Raw genomic sequence first — 19284 nt, 5'->3', positions numbered from 1 at the left:
GCAATACTCTAAGAAGTAGGTACTAAATGGAGAGTACTAGAAGATGAGTTTTTCACCCAAAGGCATTTTTACTCATTTATTGACCTATGCTTGTTTTTGCAAAGATTTACAAGCATTGCCACAAAGAATAAAATATAGAGCTAAATTTTTTTAAAGATAATGGTACAAAAACTGTAACATGAAAATAATGTAGTGCTGCAAAGGAATTTAGAGCATCTGTTTCAGGCCTCTCATTTGACAGATATTGGAGAATCAAAAACCAAAGAGGCAAAGTGCCTTACCTAAGAATAGACGGTGGCACACTTTTAATGGTACAAATGTTTCTCATCACAGTGTCTTCATTCCTCAGGGACAGCCCACCCATGTTCTCATAGCACCCTATGTATACTAATTATCACACTATACTAAAATCCTATTTAAATGTCTGTTCTCTCCCCTAGTGGACTCAAAAATCCCATTAGACAAGGTCTATGCCCAAATGATCCTTATATCCCCAGCACCACCTGGCTTGTGTTAGATGCTCAACGGCACTAAATCATATCCCAGTTAAAATTATTTTGTAAATTTGGAGGAAAGGTATACAATTCTGGAAAACTTCCTATTTAGGCCTCCATTGCATTTTGCTTAGCAAGATATTGACAAGACTAATATTACTACAGAACCAAACTTGGATACAAAGACAATAAGCAATCTTACGTAGACAGGGATACTGAGGCAAAAATGAGTCCCTGAAAGGAAGGTCATCATTGTAGCATAATCCTATTAACTTTAGAATATTGTTCAATTTTGATGACTAGCTCTGTAAGAGTCTACTTCAACCATTTTACCACCTGTGCTGAAACATCAATAACGCAAATAAGACAGTGAAAACTGCTGGTGTAGATACAGTGTGATATGCTCATGTGGTTCTTTTTAAGCACTTACTAACAACTCCACAATGAATCTTTAAAAGAAGCAGACACAAAGAATACTAAATTTGAGGCATCTACACAGAGTGACTTAAAGTAGAAAGAAACTTGAGTTGGAGTCAGAAGATGTGAGTACTAGTCTCCATTCTCTCACTAACTTCTTGTTTGACCTTGGGCAATATCATTCCATTTCTCTGGGCTAGACGATGATTCCTGTTCCTTTAAGTTCAAAAGTCCCTATCAGTCCTTGAGAGAATAAGGGATGGAGAATAATAAAAGTTAGATAGGTAGAAAGACAGTAAAACAGAGGGGTACTGTAACATGGTATGGGCAGGGGAGCTTAGTATAGAAGCTGAAGTTTTATATTCTAGCTCTGGTTCTACCATCAACTAGTTGAGTAACCTTGAACAAGTCACTCTCTGTCTTTAGATCAAGATTTCCCCCATTTATAAAGTAGCCCAAATGATCTTCCAGCTCTAATAACCTAGAATTCTAAGCTATAGGCTACTGCTGCTATGAACAATGAAACTCTATGGAACTAGTACATAGAACATATAAATAAAATATATAGTAGAGAGAAGCCTCAAACCTCACTTGAGCTTTACCCCCATGTTCCAATTCAAATATTTTTCTAGAGCCACTCACAAGCCCTAGTCCAGACCTCTGCACTTTGAATTCCCCTATTCTTAATGAAATGCCAAAGGACTGACCAGAAAAGAATAGAAACAGATGCCGCCTAGAAAATACATAAATTCAGCCTCTCACCATCTCCTTTATTTCTGCCAATGTACTTCCCTTATACTACCCATCATCTGGACTGAGCCAGACCTCTCTTGATTCAAATTCTTCAAAGCTCAGTTCAAATCTCACTGCTTCCATTAAGCATTCCCTTCCCACTCTAGCCCACATCCATCTCTCACTTTTCAAAATTTCTATAGCACTACATTGCTGTGATAGAGAATAAATGATATGTGTAACATCTGGAACATAGTAAAACATCTGGAATATAGTAGTTGTTTGATAAATGATAGCACTTGGTATTGACACCACACCTTTAGTACTTAAGTCATATGCTCTTTAGTTCAATACATCTTTAATGTGCTTGTGAATCACCTGGAAATCTTATTCAAATACAAATTATTATTCAATAGGTACAGGAGAGACCTGATAATCTGTAAATCGAAAAACTCCTGGTTAATGTCAATGCTACTGATCCCGGACCATACTATGAATACAAGGGGTCATTTTTAAAAATATGTATTTATCTTATTTACTCAAATCAACAGAAAGATCTTAGAAAACAGGCACAATGTCTCATTTTTCTTAGCATATATGCCCTATACAGAGAAGGCAGTCAATAAAGATCTGTGGATTTGTCATAACTGTAGTCTCTAGATCATCTAGAAAAGCTTTATAATGTTTGTGCTATACTGAATTTCAAATCAAACACTGAGACATGTGAGGATGAAAAAACTCACTTGGCCACTGGGATTGGAATCACTGGAAAAAAGTCAGGGGAGAATCTGAGAGAAAACTTACCTCTTCAGCAGTGACAGTACAATACCCAACATATACACTAGTTACTTGTTTAAGCACAAAGATCATTTATTAAAGTGCAGTCTTAACGGTACTTCGAATTTATGTATGAGCTTTAAAAAGGATATATATGTGTATATCCTGATATCTATGGTGTACAATCAAACATAATTAGTGGTTTACATATATATATATGTATATATGTGTATATATGTATATATATATGTATATATATGTAAATCACTAGTAATAATTACTAGTAAGGTATATAATGAGCTTGATTTCATTTTTTAATGAAACAGATACATTTTTCAATGATCCTTTAGAGTACAATTAATCTAAAGATCTCAGACAACCAATAAAAACACAATTTCAAGTAAAATAAAGAGAGAGAAACACCTTCTAATGGAAAGTGGTTTCCATTACTTCCCTTTAGGGCAAGGCAAATTCTCTGGTTCATACCCAGGCAGTCTAGATAATAATAGTTGTTGGGGATCCCCAAACTGCAGAGATCCCCTGGTGTTGCAGATGAAATGAAGACTTCCCAGGCAGCTTGTGCTAGGGAAGAGAAAACTGGCAAATGTCTGAGAGACAAATGCCTCAACTGCCTTCCTCCAAGGTCTTTTACTGAATGCAGTAAGTTTAAGGGCCTATAGCATGCACATAAAGCTCATCAATCAATGTTGAACAGTGCTGATTACAGAAAACAGATATTGTTCAGGGATAACAATTAAAGGAACGTTGAGATCTCCCTCAGGTCAGGGTGTATTGGACACAAAGACTTCAGATAGCCATAAAATAGGGGTGTAAGTTCATTTTGAGTTAGTTAAAACCTCTGCTGCTGGTACTAGAAAGTAATCAACCAAGGTAAAAGAACAGGGCAAGCTTCAAAGGACATAAATCATTTTCTCATGGCCCAATTCCCACCAGGGCCCACTGGCTATAGCATCGAGGTACATATGCACCCAGCTTTCCCAGTTTTCCAGTCAGGTCTTACAGGCTTCATTTCCTTTCCCTGGCCTGCATGGGGCTCCAAGTCTCAATATTTTCCCAAGAGGGCCCCAACAAATAGTATCCAAGGAAAGTTACTAACCTCAAGCCACTTGAAGCTGTTAGAACTAAATACAAATCAGAAAGATTCGAGATGTCAGAGGAGTAAGTAGAAGCTGCACGAAACTTCTCCCAGGACCAATATGGAATTACAACTAAATTATAGAGAAAGCATCCTGAATAATCAACTGAACACTAGCTGGAGAGAAGACTTACAACCAAGGACAGACAGAAAAAAACCACTTCACCACAACATAACTTGTAGGGAATGAGGAGGAAGTACTAGAGGGCTGGCTGGGATTCCATGGGTGGCAGCTGAAGTTCTGGAGGAATATTTCAGCAGCTGGGGGATTCCCCCTGAGAAGTGTGGGGTCTAAACCCCAAGATGGTCTCCCCAGATTACAGCACCAGAGATGGAAAGGAACCCGAATAATGTTCAGCTGTGAAAAGATACATGGTTTCTGTCTGCCAGCTAGCTGGAGACTCAGAGAGACTCTTACAGGGCCAACACACAAAATTTCATTTGCAGCCACTTACCCTGGACTCTGGCAGAGAGAGGGGAGAGTGGACTAGAGATACTTGAGGGAAGTCTGGGGTTGGTGGCTCTGGGGAGAGAACTGAAGGAATAGCCACCATGATCCCTGTGCTGAGTCATTCACCTTACTGCAGAAGCCATCTTTCTGAGGCAAAGCATTCCTCTCCAAGTGGCATCAGCTTAAGGGGAAGGAATAGCCCCACCCAGGGGAATTACTCTGGTCCACCCTATGGTACTTAAACTGTTTACAGCTTGATTAGCTTAACAACTGATCCATTCAACTAATTATTTTAACAACTAAAGCAGAAATTACAAAGAAGCAGCCAAAATGGGACGACAAAAAACAGACTCCAAATGAAAGAAAAAGAGAATTCTCCAGAAGAAGAGCTAGATGAAATGGAGGCAAGCATTTTATCAGATACAAACTTAAAGTAATGATTATCGGATTACTCAACAACAGGGGAAAAAAGACATAGAAACCATTAAAAGGACCGGTCAGAAACAAAAAAATGCAATATCTAAAAGAAATAATACACTAGACGGAATAAACAGTAGGTCAGATTAAGCAGAGGATGGAGTCAGGGATTTGGAAGACAGGTAGAAAAAAACAAACAGGAGAGCAGCAAAAAGAAAAACATTTTTAAAAAATGACAAGAGCTTAAGCAACATTTTGGACAACATAAACCTAACAACATCCCCATCACAGGAATACCAGAAGCAAGGGATCAAGAACCTACTTGAAGAAATAATGACCAAAAACTTCCCTAATGTGGTGAAGGAAAAATACACACAAGTCCAGGAAGTTCAGAGAGCCCCAAACAAGTTGGACCCAAAAAGACAGATCATAATTAAAATGACAAGACTTAAAGACAAGGAGAGAATTCTAAAAGCTGCAAGAGAAGAGCAGGTAGTTACATATAAGGGAGCACCAATTAGACTGGCATCTGATTACTCAACAGAAACATTTCAGGCCAGAAGAGAGTGGTGTGAAATATTCAAGATGATGAAAAGCAAGGACCTACAACCGAGGCTACTTTACCCAGCAAGGCTATCATTTAAAATTGAAGGAGAAATAAGGAGCTTCCCAGACAAGAAAAAGCTAAAGGAGTTTGTTAACACCAGTACTGCAACAAATGTTAATGGGCTTGGAAGAAGCAGAAAGAAGAAGATGAAGGAGGAGGAGGAGGGGGTCGGGGAGGGGAGGAGGAGAAGAAGAAGAAGAAAAAGGAGAAGAAAGGATGGGGGAAGGAGGGGGAGGAGGGAGAGGAGGAGGAGGAGGAGAAGAAGAGAAAGGGGAAGGGAAAGAAAAAAACAGTCTAACAATAAAATGGCACTATATACATTTCTATCAATAATCACCTTAAATGTAAATGGCTTAAATGCCCCAACCAAAAGACACAGGAGAAATGAATAGATAAGAAAAGAAGATCCATATATCTGCTGCCTCCAAGAGACCTGTCTCAGATTGAAACATACATACATGCAGGCTAAAAGTAAAAAGATAGAAATAGATAATTCATGCAAATAGAAAAGAAAAAAAAGCAGTACTTATATCCAACAAAATAGACTTTAATATCAAGGCTATAGTAAGAGACAAAAAAGGACACTACATAATGATAAAGAGAACAATCCAACAAAAGGATACAATCCTAGTAAACATTTATGCACCCAACATAGGAACACCTAAATATGTAAAGCAAATCTTGACGGACATAAAGGGAGAGATCAACACAATAAAGTCATAGTCAGGGATGTTAACACTCCACTAACTTCAATGAATAGATCTCCTAGACAAAAAATCAAGGAGACATCGGCCTTAAAAGACACATAGATCAAATGGATTGAATTTATATCTTCAGAGCATTTCACCCCAAAGCAGCAGAATACACCAACTTTTCAAGTGCACATGGAACATTTTCTGGGATAGACCACATGTTAGGATACAAAACATCTCAATAAATTTAAGAAGATTGGAATCATATCAAGCATTTTCTCTGACAATAATGTTATGAAACTAGAAATCAATCACAAGAAGAACACTGAAAAACTCTCAAAGACATGGGAGTAAATAACATGTTATTAAACAATGAATAGATCAATGAGATGAAGGAAGAAATCAGAAGATGCCTGAAAACAAATGAAAATGAGGACACAACAATCCAAAATCTGTGGGACACTGGGAAAGCAATCCTAAGAAAGATAGCCATAGTGTTACAAGCCTATCTCAAATAAATAAATAAATAAACAAATTAGTTTTACACTTAAAGGAACTTGAAAAAGAACAACAAATAAAGCCCAAAGTGAATAGAAGGAAGGAAATAATAAAGATCAGGGCAAAAATAAACAAATAGTCTTAAATAATGATACAAAAGATCAGTGAATCCAAGAGCTGTTTCTTTGAAAAGATAAACAAGACTAACAAACCTTTAACCAGATTCATCACGAAAAAAAGAGACAGGACCATAATAAATAAAATGAAATGAAAGAGGAGAAATTACAACTGATACCAAAGAAATACAAAGGATTGTAAGAAAATATTATGAACGATTATATGCCAACAAACTGGACAATCTGGACAAAGTGGATAAATTCCTAGAAACATACTATCTTCCAAAACTAAATCAGGAAGAACCAGAGAATCTGAATAGACAGATTATACCTAGTGAAATTGAAGCAGTAATAGAAAACTCCCAACAAACAAAAGCTGGACCAGATGGCTTCACAGGTGAATTTTACCAAACATTCTGAGAAGGACTAACACCTCTCCTTCTCAAACTATTTCATAAAATTCAAGAGGAGGGAAGGCTCCCAAACTAATTTTATGAGACCAGCAATATCCTAATGCAAATACCAAATAAAGGCACTAAAAAGAAAGAAAACTAGAGGCCAATATTTCTGATGAACATAGATGCTAAAATCTCCAACAAAATATTAGTGAACCAAATATAGCAATGCATGAAAAAGATCATACACCATGATCAAGTGGGACTTATTCCAGGAATGCAAGGTTGGTACAACATTCACAAATCAATAAATGTGATTCACCACATAAACAAAGTGAAGGATAAAAAAAACTACATGATCATATCAATATATCCTGAAAAAGCATTTGATAAAATCCAGCACCAATTTATCATAAAAGCTCTCAGCAAAATGGGAATAGAAGGAAAATACCTAAACATAATAAAGGCCATATATGACAAACCCACTGCCAGTATCATACTCAATAGGCAAAAACTATAAGCATTCCCCTTAAGATCAGGAACAAGAAAGGGATGCCCACTTTCACTTCTCTTATTCAACCTAGTACTGGAAGTCCTAGCCACAGCAATCAGACAAGATGAAATAAAAGGCATCCAAACTGGAAAGGAATAAGTAAAACTGTCATTATTTGCAGATGACATGATACTATACATAGAGAACCCGAAAGATTCCACCAAGAAACTACTAGAACTGATAAATGAATTCAGCAAAGTAGCAGGATACAAATTTAATCTCCAGAAATCAGTTCCATTTTTATACGCCAATAACAAACTAACAGAAAGGGAAATTAAGAAAGCAATCCCATTCACAACTGCTTCAAAAAGAATAAAATACCTAGGAATAAATCTAATAAAGGATGTAAAAGACCTGTACACAGAAAATTATAAGATACTGAAGAAAGAAATTGAAGATTCCAATGAGTAGAAGCACATACCATGTTCATGGATAGTAAGAAGTAATGATTTCAAATAACCATACTACCCAAAGCAATCTATAGATTCAACACAATTCCTACCAAGATTCCAATGACATATTTCATAGAACTAGAACAAATAATTCAAAAATTTATATGGAACTACAAAAAGCCCGCATAGCAACAGCAATCCTGAGAAAGAAGAACAAAATTGGAGGAATCATGCTACCGAATATCAAACTATATTATAAGGCCACAGTAATCAAAACAGCAATAGTACTGGCATAAAAACAGACACATAGATCAAGGGAACAGAATAGAGAGCTCAGAAATAAACCCATACCTTTATAGTCAATTAATATTTAACAGAGGAAGCAAGCACGTACAATGGGCTAACGATAGTTTATTCAATAAATGGTGTTGGGAAAATTGGACAGATACATGTAGAAAAATAAAACTAAACCACCTTCTTACACTACACACAAGAATAAATTCAAAATGGATCAAAGACTTAAATGTTAGACCTGAAACCATAAAAATCCTCAAAGGAAATATAGGCAGCAAAATCCTGGACATTGCTCCTAGAAATTTTTTATCCAATATATCTCCCAGGAAAGAAAAAATAAACAAATGGAACTACATCAAACTAAAAAGGTTTTGCATAGGAAAGGAAAACATCAACAAAACAAAAAGATAAGCCACAGAATGGGAGAACATGTTCACTGATACATCTGATAAGGGGTTAATATCCAAAATTTATAAAGTACTTACAAAACTCAATACCAGAAAAACAAGCAACCCAATTAAAAAATGGGCAAAAGACATGAATAGACATACAGATGGTCAATATGAAAAGATGGTCAACAGCACTAATCATCAGAGAAATGAAAACCACAATGAGATACCATCTCACACCTATCAGAATGGCTATCATCAATAAATCAACACACAAGTGCTGTTGAGGATGTGGAGAAAGGGGAACTCTTTTGCACTGTTGGTGGGAATGCAGATTGGTGCAACCACTGTGGTGAGCAGTATGACAATAACTCAAAAAGTGGGACCCAGTGATCTTACTTCTGGGAATATATCCGAAGGAACCCAAAACACTAATTCTAAAGAACATAAGCACCCCTATGTTCATTGCAGCATTATTTACAATCACCAATATAGGGATGCACCCCAAATATCCATCAATAGATGAGTGGATACAACTATGGAACATTTACACAATGGAATAATACTTGGCCATAAAACAAAAGAAAACTTTACCCTTTCCAACAGCATGGATGAACCTGGAGAACATTGCGCTAAGTGAAATAAGCCAGTCAAAGAAAGACAAATACCATATGATTTCACTCATATGAGGAATCTAAGGGATAAACAAAACAGAGACATACTCATAGATGGAGAGCCGATGACAGCTAGTTGGGGAAAGGTTAGAGGATGGAGGGATTGAGCAAAAAGGAAAGAAATTTTTTTTAAAGAACAATATACAAGTCTACAGCAGCCTCATCATACACATACAAATGAGTATCTCCCTACCTGCCAGTACCTAACTGGTAATTAGACCCCAAACAAATTCCTTCAACTGGATAAATCAGGACAAGGTGGAGGAGGATCAGATTCTTGCATAAAAAAAAAAAAAAATGAAGCACCTCCCTGGCTGGTATTGCTCAGTGGATTGAGCACGGTTCTGAGAACCAAAAGGTCACTGGATCAATTCCAGTCAGGGCACATGTCTGGGTTGCGGGCCAGGTGCCCAGTTTGGGGAGTGCAAGAAGCAACCAATCAACGTTTCTCTCACACATTGATGTTTTTCTCCCTCTCTTTCTCCATCCTTTCCCCTATCTCTAAAAATAAATTTAAAAAATATTTTTAAAAATATTACTAATAACATAATAACAATGAGGTGATAGCAAAGAAGTGCTATTCCTTTTTGTTAACTGTTTTTGTTAAATATTTCCATTTTGTCTCCCAAATTGAGTGTGAGTTCTCTATAAGGTCCCTACACTGCCTACCCCTAGAAGGAGCCTGTTATTAATATTACTAATAACAGCTTTAACTGGTGTTGCTCAGTGGATTGAGCTCCAGCCTATGAAACAAAAGTTCGATGGTTCAATTCCTGGTCAGGGCACATGCCTGGGTTGTGGGCCAGCTCCCCAGTTGGGGCTGTGGGAGGCAACAAATAGATATTTCCCTCACATCAATGTTTCTCTCTAAAAATAAATAAAATCTTTTTTTAATATTATTAATATAATAATAATGAGGCAATAGCAAAGCAGTGCAGTGATAACAGGAGAGTAAAATGGGCCTAAGTTCAAATCCTGGTTCTATAAATCTTTTGCTGGCTATATGACCACTAACACATTATTTAGTTTTGCTAACCCTCAGTTGGTAGTGAGAATTCAATGAGATGTATATCAGATCACCTAGTACTGGGTCTGGCATATAACAGATGCTTAATAAAATTTACTTCCCTTCCCTTCCACTAATAAGCACTTGTTGACTTAAACTGAGTTAAGAGTAATTCCCACAGGGGGCTGTCAATGGCACCATCATTTAAACTCTTATACTTTCCCCATTACATTCTTACTTGTGTTTTTGTCATTTCCTAACAAAGGTCCCTTCAGATTTTCTACTCCACTGTCTTGAGAAAAAGCCAACTACACAGCCACCCAAAAGACCATTCAGAATGGTCACATTAGGGCCAGCAGGAGGGTATCTCCACATATACATCTCACACCCATCCTAGTGTTTCCCTCCCTCTGAGTCTCCAGGCGAGAAAATGATGGAGAAAAGCAGTGAAGCAATCAAAAGAGGAAAAGGAGATACTATAAACAGCTCTGTAGTCCCTCTGTGTCTCCCACTTGGGAGGAAACACTCAGGTCCAGTCTCCTACCTCAACTCCTGTGAGAAAGAAAAACAAACAAAAATGCTGCCTATATTCCAGAAAAGAAGCAACCCAGATTTCTGGTCTCTTCATTTCTTCAAGTCCTTCCTTCATTGGTCAGTTCCATCCTCACTACCCACTTCAACCATCATCCCCTAGACAACTTTCTGCTACATAAAATAGAACTTCTTTTTCATTAATTTATCTTAAATGTATCTCATTCCTGCTTTTACCAACTAGAGGTACCATTTTCCCCCAGCCTTCCGATTCTAAGTTGGAATATCCCTTACTGATAGTAGTAGTAATAGTAGTAGTAGTAATAATCATCATCATTAAATTCTTGAAGTTCCCTGTCTACTGCATTAAGGCAGATCTCTTTATTTGTGGCCCTTTAATGATCCAAAATATTTTACGGTCGGGAAAACCCACCGTCCCTTCCACTTCCCACACACAAACCAAAACCAAAGAAATCCATAAATTCCCTCCCTGCTACACAAATACAAGAATTTCATTATTCTTAAACGGACTTCAGCCGTGCTGCCTGGGAACAAGCCTACGTACACCTGGCTTCCACATCTGTGATTTGATCAACCTTGGTGTCAATATTGATATCAGCTCCCATCCAGCAGGTGAAAAATACTCCTCTGACCCTCTCCCCGCAAAATGCCCATTTCCATTCCAAATTCACTCGTGCCTCATAAAGTAGAACGTTTTTTTATTGGTTTTAAACATCCCTTTGGCGATCTGGGACCATTTTACCTCATCTTTTCTGTGCCTTAAGCAGACCCTTCTATCTGCACCTCAAAAACAAACTATTTCTTAAGGCTCTTCCCTGTTGCGTAAAGTAGCTCCTTCTTTTGGAGGATCTGAGGCAACTGAGGAAATATTTTACCTCAGGCTTTACCTTCCCAAGTGACCAATGCCGCCTCCCACCCTACAAATATCCCCTCTTCCCTGCTCACACCCCCCACCACCACCCCCAGCCACACACACACACACACCATCTCCTCGCGGCGGGACCACTCAGACCCTCCTTTTTTGTATTGGTCTAACCTGTCTCCCTGGCGCCCTGGTGTCATCTCCTCGGCAGCCCCCAGCTGCCCGGGGAGGCCCCGGGAGTTCCTAGTGGCGAATGCGTCCGGGCACTTACCAGTCGGTGTGCGGCTCGTCGACGACCAGCAGCACCTTCGCTTTCCTGGCGGCTGCAGGCGCCTGGGCAGGTGCGTCCACCAAGCCGGCCGAGGCGGCCGTCTGCTTCACGGCTTGGGACAGCGAGCTGAAGAAGCTGCTGCCCACCGACGGCGCCGAGGCCGCCTGCGGCGCGGGCTGCGGCGCGGGCGCGGGGACCGGCGGTTGCCTCCGCTCCTGGCCCGGTGAGGCGGCCGGGGGCGCAGACGAGGCCGAGGCCACGCCCGGGCCGGGGGGCGGCGGCGGCGGCTGCTGGGGCTCTGGCCGCTGCAGGTCGGTCATGTAGCCATTGGGTAGGTTGGCGATGAAGCTGCTGTCTGACAGCCGGCGCCGCAAGAAGTTCATCATCTGGCGTGAGGGGATGGGGGGCGCGCGGGGCGGCGGGGCCGACCGGCGCCAAGGGCGAGACTCAGGCGGCGGATGTGGGGCTGACGGAACCGAGGGGCTGACTCCCAACCCGGGGCGCGCGAGCCTAGCAAATAGCCGTGGCAGACTGGGCCAGGATGGCGAGGCGGTGAGAAGCTCAGCGCTTCGGAGCATAGGGGGCGGGGCCACATATAGCCCCGCCCCAGGCCGCAGAGCTGGCACCGCCCCCGGCTCGCCGCCTGCGCACCCGGCACCTAGCTGTGGGCCTCCAGGGTCTGCGGACTTGGAGGCTGGGGAGAGCTAGGCCACCCGCAGCCTGTGCGTATCTCTTTTGGCAGGGCGTTGGAGCCAATTATGCTCCCCAAGAATACGGAAAAGGGAACCGAAAGCCCCTACCGTAACCTTTCGGTTAGAGAGAAAAAAGCATGTCCCACTCGAGATGGAGGCGAAGAAAACCGTCCCCACTCTCTTCCGAGGGAAGAGAGGTGTTAGCCTCCCAGCCCTGAGGTCAGAAAGGAGCCATTCCCCGCGCTTGCTCTGTAATGAGAAAGAAAAGAACCACCTTCTCTCCCAAAGCTAAGAAAAAGGTGTCAATTCCCCAACCCCTGGTTGAAGAAGAAAGGAGTAATCTCTGTCCCCACTAACACACACACACGACTCTCAAATGGTATATCTAAGGTTACCCTACCCCTTCTGTGTTCACCTCCTTAACAGGCATTTGTGCATCTGATGTAGTACGAAGAAGGTCATCTTCAAGATAGTTCTTTCTATTTGTTTTTGTTTTTTTTCCAGTTCACTCATTAGCCAGATCTGCCTGGACCTCTGTGAAGACTTCTCTGATTACCACTTTCCCATGTGCATTCCCTGAATCTTGTGTGACCCCTGGACCTTTGCTTTAATCTCTAGTGAGATATACTTAATCCCTGTGTTGCAGTGGAAAAAGACACAGCAGTTATACTTTACTTTCTGACTACTCTGGGTGATATGTGACCTTGAGCACATTAGCCCCCTGAGTCTCTTTTCCTCAGCTGATAAAAGAAAATATCTTTCCAAAGTTGTTACATAGAGTAAGTGAGATCATATATGTAAAGCACCTGGCAAACAGTAGGTATTCTAGTGATGTGGCTGGATTCTTATTTGAACTTGTTCTCAGTGAGTGTTGGGCTGAATGGAATCAATGAGCAGCTTGCCATTAACAATGGCAAGCAGTTCTTGCTTCCTTCATCCTACCTGGCACTCAGCTTAGAGCCTAGAGATGCACAGTCCAGCTCTGAGGCAGAGACCCAGTGACTTCCAAGAGGTCTTCAACCAACCATAATAATACACTGGTCTTCCCATCTACTATATCCAGGCAGTGGTAAGAGCTAAATAGACAAACATGAATAGGAAGTGGCCCCTATCTGTGAGAAATTTGCAATCTATGTGGGCTAGAGGAGAGAGTGAGGAGTATAGACACAGGAACAATTAATCACAATAAAATGTGGCAAATGCTATAACACAGTTGGGTAAGGTGGTTTAGGACCACCAATGAGTGAGGAATTCATTCTGTTTGTGAGGCTTACGGATGGCTTCCGAATTCATTCTGTTTGTGAGGCTTACGGATGGCTTCTCAGAGGAGGTGACGTGAGATGGGTCTTGAGGCAGCTACAAGAGTTGACCAGCAGAGAAGTGGGGAAAGCACTCAGGTAGAGAAAGCCTAGAGGAATTCTGGTTGATGACTCCTCCAGGAAGCCTTCTCTCAATCTTACAGGGTAGGCTAAGTGTTTGTGCTTGGCTTTTTATAGCCTCTGAAGAGATTATAATATTCTGGTGACTAGAATGTTAGCTTTTCAAGGATAAGATTGTTTCTTATTTATCTTTGGACCCCAACATTAAGCACAGTACCTGACACATAATAAGGTCTTAGCTGTTTGAGAATCAAACTGTATTCTTACCCAACTCAGTTCTTGTGTCTATTGGAGAATAAAACTGATAAGTCATTAATAACTTAAGGAAATAAACTTAATTTAATGTATTACCTTCCTAGAAGTACTTTATAGAGAATCAAAGGAATCTTTTCCAAAGGCATGAATCTCTAATGATGAGATTTCAGACAATATCACTTCAATCTTTTGGATGATTGAGTTATCTTCATATATATTTCACTAAGTAATTCCCCTTAACCACTGAGCTTATAGTATATGTAAAAAAATTAAAAATCAAACAATTAGCAAACATGTTTTGAGTACCTACCTAATATATGCGAGGCATTATGTTAGCTACTAGAGGGTGAAGGAGATTAAAAGATGAAGAAAATCCAAGTTCTGCCCTGAAGAAGACGACTCATAAACATGTGAGCACATAACTAGCAATAGCAAAGCAGTCTGAGTCATCAGAAAGTGGAGCAGGCAGTGAGTGTTAAAGGAGCCAAGGGAAGAGATCTTTGTAGGAAAAGATTTTACAGGGGAGAGAGGTCCCTGGCCTTCTAAAGCAGGTGGAATTCAGATAACTAGAACAAGGTGGAGAAGGCAACCATGACAAAGGAGATAGCAAGATGAAAGTCAGAGAAACTGGACTGGATAAGTTATAAGAATGTATAGATCTACCTCTTGAAAGAAAAGACTGTCCCTGTATTATCACTATATTCCTTTAGCCTTAGAATAGCACCTGAATGTAGAAATCACCCAAATATTTGTAAGAAAGGCTCTAAGAGGCTGTACTCGCATGCTACTGTCTATTCAGCTTTCTTTGTAGCTGACAAGCACCTCAAGGTGAGGAATTCTCTCTTCTGCTTCTCTTGGAATGATATACAAAGCCTAATATAATATCCAATACATAGTAAGTGTCACAATCTCCAGTGCTAGATCAGAATATTCCCAGAGAGCTGCTTAGCAATAGGTTCCTTTATTGATACATTGGAAGCCCACAAGACCACTAAAAGGCACTTATCAAATATTCCATTAATTTAGGCTTTAATAAGAATATTACTCATGGAAGAACAGACTATTTTCTTATAATTGTGCATGGTGGTCATTAATCAGTTGTATATGATCAGAAATTTTTTATTAGTTGGTACAACTGTAAATCACATCTGCTTAAACCAATATCCTCTGTGTTCCACTAAGTCATTGCCAGGAAATATCTTTGTAGCACTTATTTAAATGGACTTGGGTTTTAATGAGCTGTAGTGAAAGTCTTTCCCTTATCTTTACCTGTGGATCTAGTTTCCAGATGAAGGGAGAATATAGCACTATTAGTCTATTTTATGCCCTACCTTTTCTCTGGAATTGAAGGGGGAGCAGGATTTGGAAATGATACAGAATATAAAAACCTAGTGCAGTTAGAACCTTTTCTGCCTATTTCCCTCTGAGACCAACCAGCCATTCCCCATCTCAAGGTGGAAGGCATTTCTCTCAGAGTAATCAGTGGAGGAGTCTCCCCCATGTTTTTAAATCATTCTGGGACCAACTAAGCCAACTGTCAGAATCTCAGAGCTCTCTTCCAATTCTAGAAGCCCAGGACTCTTTGAAGTCCTTCCTTGTGTAATCTTTATCTTCACAATGAATTGTAAACACAAGTAAACATCTGACAACTGCAGATGAAAGAATCCTGTTAAAATCAAAACCAATTTAGCTTCATCACCTCTCTCATTTCTCTTTTCCCTTAAGCAATAATGCATTAAAGAAAGCTCACAAGGAGAAAGGCTGGGTACAGGACTGAGGAGCAATTAAAGTGACTCTGCAGGCGGAACTCAAATACAGAGCATAAAGGAAAACCTGGTGCACTGAATCACCTGGCAAAACACTGTTGGCTGGGTGTCCTCACAAACAAGGAAGTTTGCTGGAACATGCCACCCTTGGCGCTTGCTCACTTCTCAGGATCAGGGATGCCATTCAGACCCACCAGCCCTAACAAGAAGTAGAAAGAGTTTGGGGTTCAGAAACTGTGGGTTCTAGTCCTGGCTCTATCACTAATTGGCTTTGCAATTTTCAACAAGTTGCTGAGTTCTCTGTGCCTCATATGTAAACAAGGAGGGGTGGGTGTGCCTTGGGTCTCTCATGAGATGAGAACACTTTGAAAGTGACAGTCAAGCTTTATCATTATTTCCTTTTATACATCTTGTTACCTGTCATTTGGAGAACCCAATTTAACTGAAAGTTTGTCATCTCCATTCAGCTGTGCCTTCTTGACAATTGGCCCTATGGATGCTTTTCTTCTCCACTTCTATACAGAGGACAGCTATATTCTCAACTTTGAATTATCCAAAGCTGGCCACTTCAGTTGGGCCAGTTTGCTATAGTTAGAAATCACTCAAATATAAGCTCAACTTCTAAATCTGCCTCATGGTAACTTTGAACAAATCACTTTCAGCCTCAGTTTCCTCATCTCTAAAAAAATGGTGACAATTATTATAATGACCTTGAAGGACTAGTTTGAGGACTAAATAAGATCAAGTATATGACTATATTCTATAAGCTGTAAAGCACTGTGCAAATGTTAGCTATTAATATTTCTAACATCAGGGGAATCCCAGAACTCACCAGTACTACAAACAAAATACAAAAAGGACTTCCCGCACACCTCCTTATCTCAATGTTACACACCCAGGAGAATTCATGGAAGGCTTGAGGTTGATCCTCTGCATCTACTCCCACGCTTAGTCACACTGGCTAAAATAAATTCAACAACCATTGCCACTAATGGCTTCTACCTTGCTGGGTGACCTTGAGAAGGCACTTAACTTCTCTCTACAGGCTTTCATTTCCTAGCCTGGGAAATGAGAGAGAGGGAACTGAGCTGGGTGATCCCCAAAGTCTAGTGTTGTGAGACTCTCTGGGCAGAGCCCCATGGGGGAAATAAGCACATGATGTCACCAGGCTGAACCAGGGAACATAGGGGCTGAGTCTGGAGAGCGAACACTGAGCTTTGACAGATGGTTTCAGGAAGAGAGAAAAAAAGCAGGGGCACTCAGAAGAAACACGGGTGGCATGAATTATAATTCCAAGTCTGTCTCTGACTTAAGGGAGTCTGAGATGGTCCCTTTGCCAAGTCTTCATTTCTCTGACAGTATTGGGGACACAGTAATAACTACAATTGATTAGATGCTGACTACATGCCAGAAACTGCGTTAAATATCTTTTTTTAACCAATGAAGCAATTCGACTTCAGAGAGGTTACACTAATATGAGATCTTAGAACTAAAAAATTGCAGAGCTGGAAGTCTCTGGTTATTTTCAAACCCATGAGATTCTCCATTAGAATATATGGGCAGGCCCCTTCGAAAGGTGCCATCCATTAGCAACTTGCCTAATAAATACATTTATCAGAAACCATACAAGAAATAATACATACTGCTAGACTCTCCTCAGCATCCCTGCCATCTCACTTTGACCAAAATCCTGCAGACACAGGAGGCTTGGCATCCTGTATAAAGAGTCCTGCCCCAGGAACGAGCCAGCCTCAATCAAGAAGAAGATAGCTGATGTGATACTCCTCCCTCCATACTCCCACCCTGCTTGAACCACAGCTTTCCACAGAGCAGCTCTGGCCTCTTCTGGATGCTCATGTATTGGTTGTTGCCATGGTGATAGAGGAACATTTCTATCACGCACACATGAACAGCCGAGTGGGTTTCCCCTGCCTGGGAAATTCAAAGGCTTCATCACAGACTGTTTTCCAGCAGTATCCACATACTGCTTCACCGATAAATGAAAGATACCCCTTCTATTTAGCATTCGACCCAATCCAGGGACAGCGCTGAGCTTTCTGTACCAAGTCAGGACAGAAGGCAATCCCCACCCTCTACCTGTGGTACAGTTTCTCTTCAAGGAGGCGGCAGATATGTTTACAAGATACCAGTGAATGAGCTTTTGTGTTTACATAAACAGTGGGCAGCCCCCAACCTCCCAGTCCTTCTCAGCCACTACCAGATTGTGGATCAATTAGATCTTTAGCATCAGACCCATATAGGTTAATTCTATGCCTCAGCCACTTATTAGCAAGGCTATCTTATGCAATTTCTTTAATGTAAAGTGGGATTAATCTTTCTTTGCAGAGTTGTTGAAGAAAACTAAGTGAGATCATGAATAGACAGTGCCCCACACAGTGTCTGGCACATGGTAGGTACATATTTATGATAGCGATTATTTTAAAGAAATAAATGTAAACATATGTTCTGATTTAGAGACAAATTTTGAATTCCTGGTTTACCACATAGTAGGTTAAAAGCTATGTAATATTCTTAAGTCAGTTTTATTTTGAGTCTCATTTTTTTTATATGTAAAATGAAGAGGTCAGAATGAGATTCATAGGCTCAGGAAGATTTTATTTTAATAATATAGTTATAATGTCTCTGGTAGGAATCTGAGAATTTGGGTTAAAAATAAAATAAAAAGGCATCCTTTTTATTAGTGAAATAGCATAGGCATTAATGGCTCTACACCTTAATGTAAATAAATATCTGTACATTGAGAAATACCTTTCCCCCACCCCAACATTACATTGTATAAGTTCCTGCATAACTGTCCCCAGGGAAAGGTTCCTTAGTGCCAGGGCTAGCTCTGAGCAGGTGGCCCCATTTCTTTTCTTGAAAATAGCCAGCTCCAGGGTTGGGAGAAAAACATAGTCCTAGGTCAAACACTTGACTGTTGTTTTCATGAGTGTGATTCAGCCCAAAAAGCCCATCAGCATTCTCTCTCCATACCCTCCCCTTCACCCTGTACATCTGCAGAACTCTGCCAAGGCTAGAGACCCTCTGGACAGCTAAGGACACCTGGCTGGCTTGCCTGTTCCCTGTTCCTGATCAGGAGTGAGTCAATATTCCTGTTTCTTGGTTTTTATCTTCTCTCTCCCTACACTGTCAGTGTCAAGAGAATGTCTTTTCTCATCTCCAAAATAGCTTCTGGTTCACTTGAAACAGGCTAGCAGTAAGCTCTCTGCCAGCACCATCATTTCTTGGAAGATAAAAGGCATCCCCTATCCAATTATCTAAAAGTCCCCTTGCCTGATGAGTCATCTAACCACTCCATCATGAGCCAGTCCCAGGTATCCTAAAGTCACCTTGAACAGATCAATAATAATGCTTGCTTAAGACATTGCCTTGAATTCTTACAACAACTTCACAAGATAGGAATCATACTCTCATTTAAACAAATGA

General features: G+C 40.4%; 1 protein-coding gene across 1 annotated transcript in view; it reads right to left on the bottom strand.

Annotated features, from left to right (window-relative positions):
* Positions 1 to 12296, bottom strand: part of SYN2 (synapsin II) — a 211101-nt gene extending 198805 nt beyond the window's left edge. The window contains exon 1 of the mRNA XM_090284187.1: positions 11746 to 12296. Coding sequence (XP_090140313.1) covers positions 11746 to 12131 — 386 coding nt within the window. The 5' untranslated portion in view covers positions 12132 to 12296. The remainder of the gene's footprint in view (positions 1 to 11745) is intronic.
* Between the last annotated feature and the right edge of the window lie 6988 nt (positions 12297 to 19284).

Source organism: Furipterus horrens, unplaced genomic scaffold, assembly GCF_987537825.1.
Source record: "Furipterus horrens unplaced genomic scaffold, mFurHor1.1.pri manual_scaffold_7, whole genome shotgun sequence".
Lineage (NCBI taxonomy): Eukaryota > Metazoa > Chordata > Mammalia > Chiroptera > Furipteridae > Furipterus > Furipterus horrens.
This window is presented reverse-complemented; position numbering and strand designations above follow the sequence as displayed.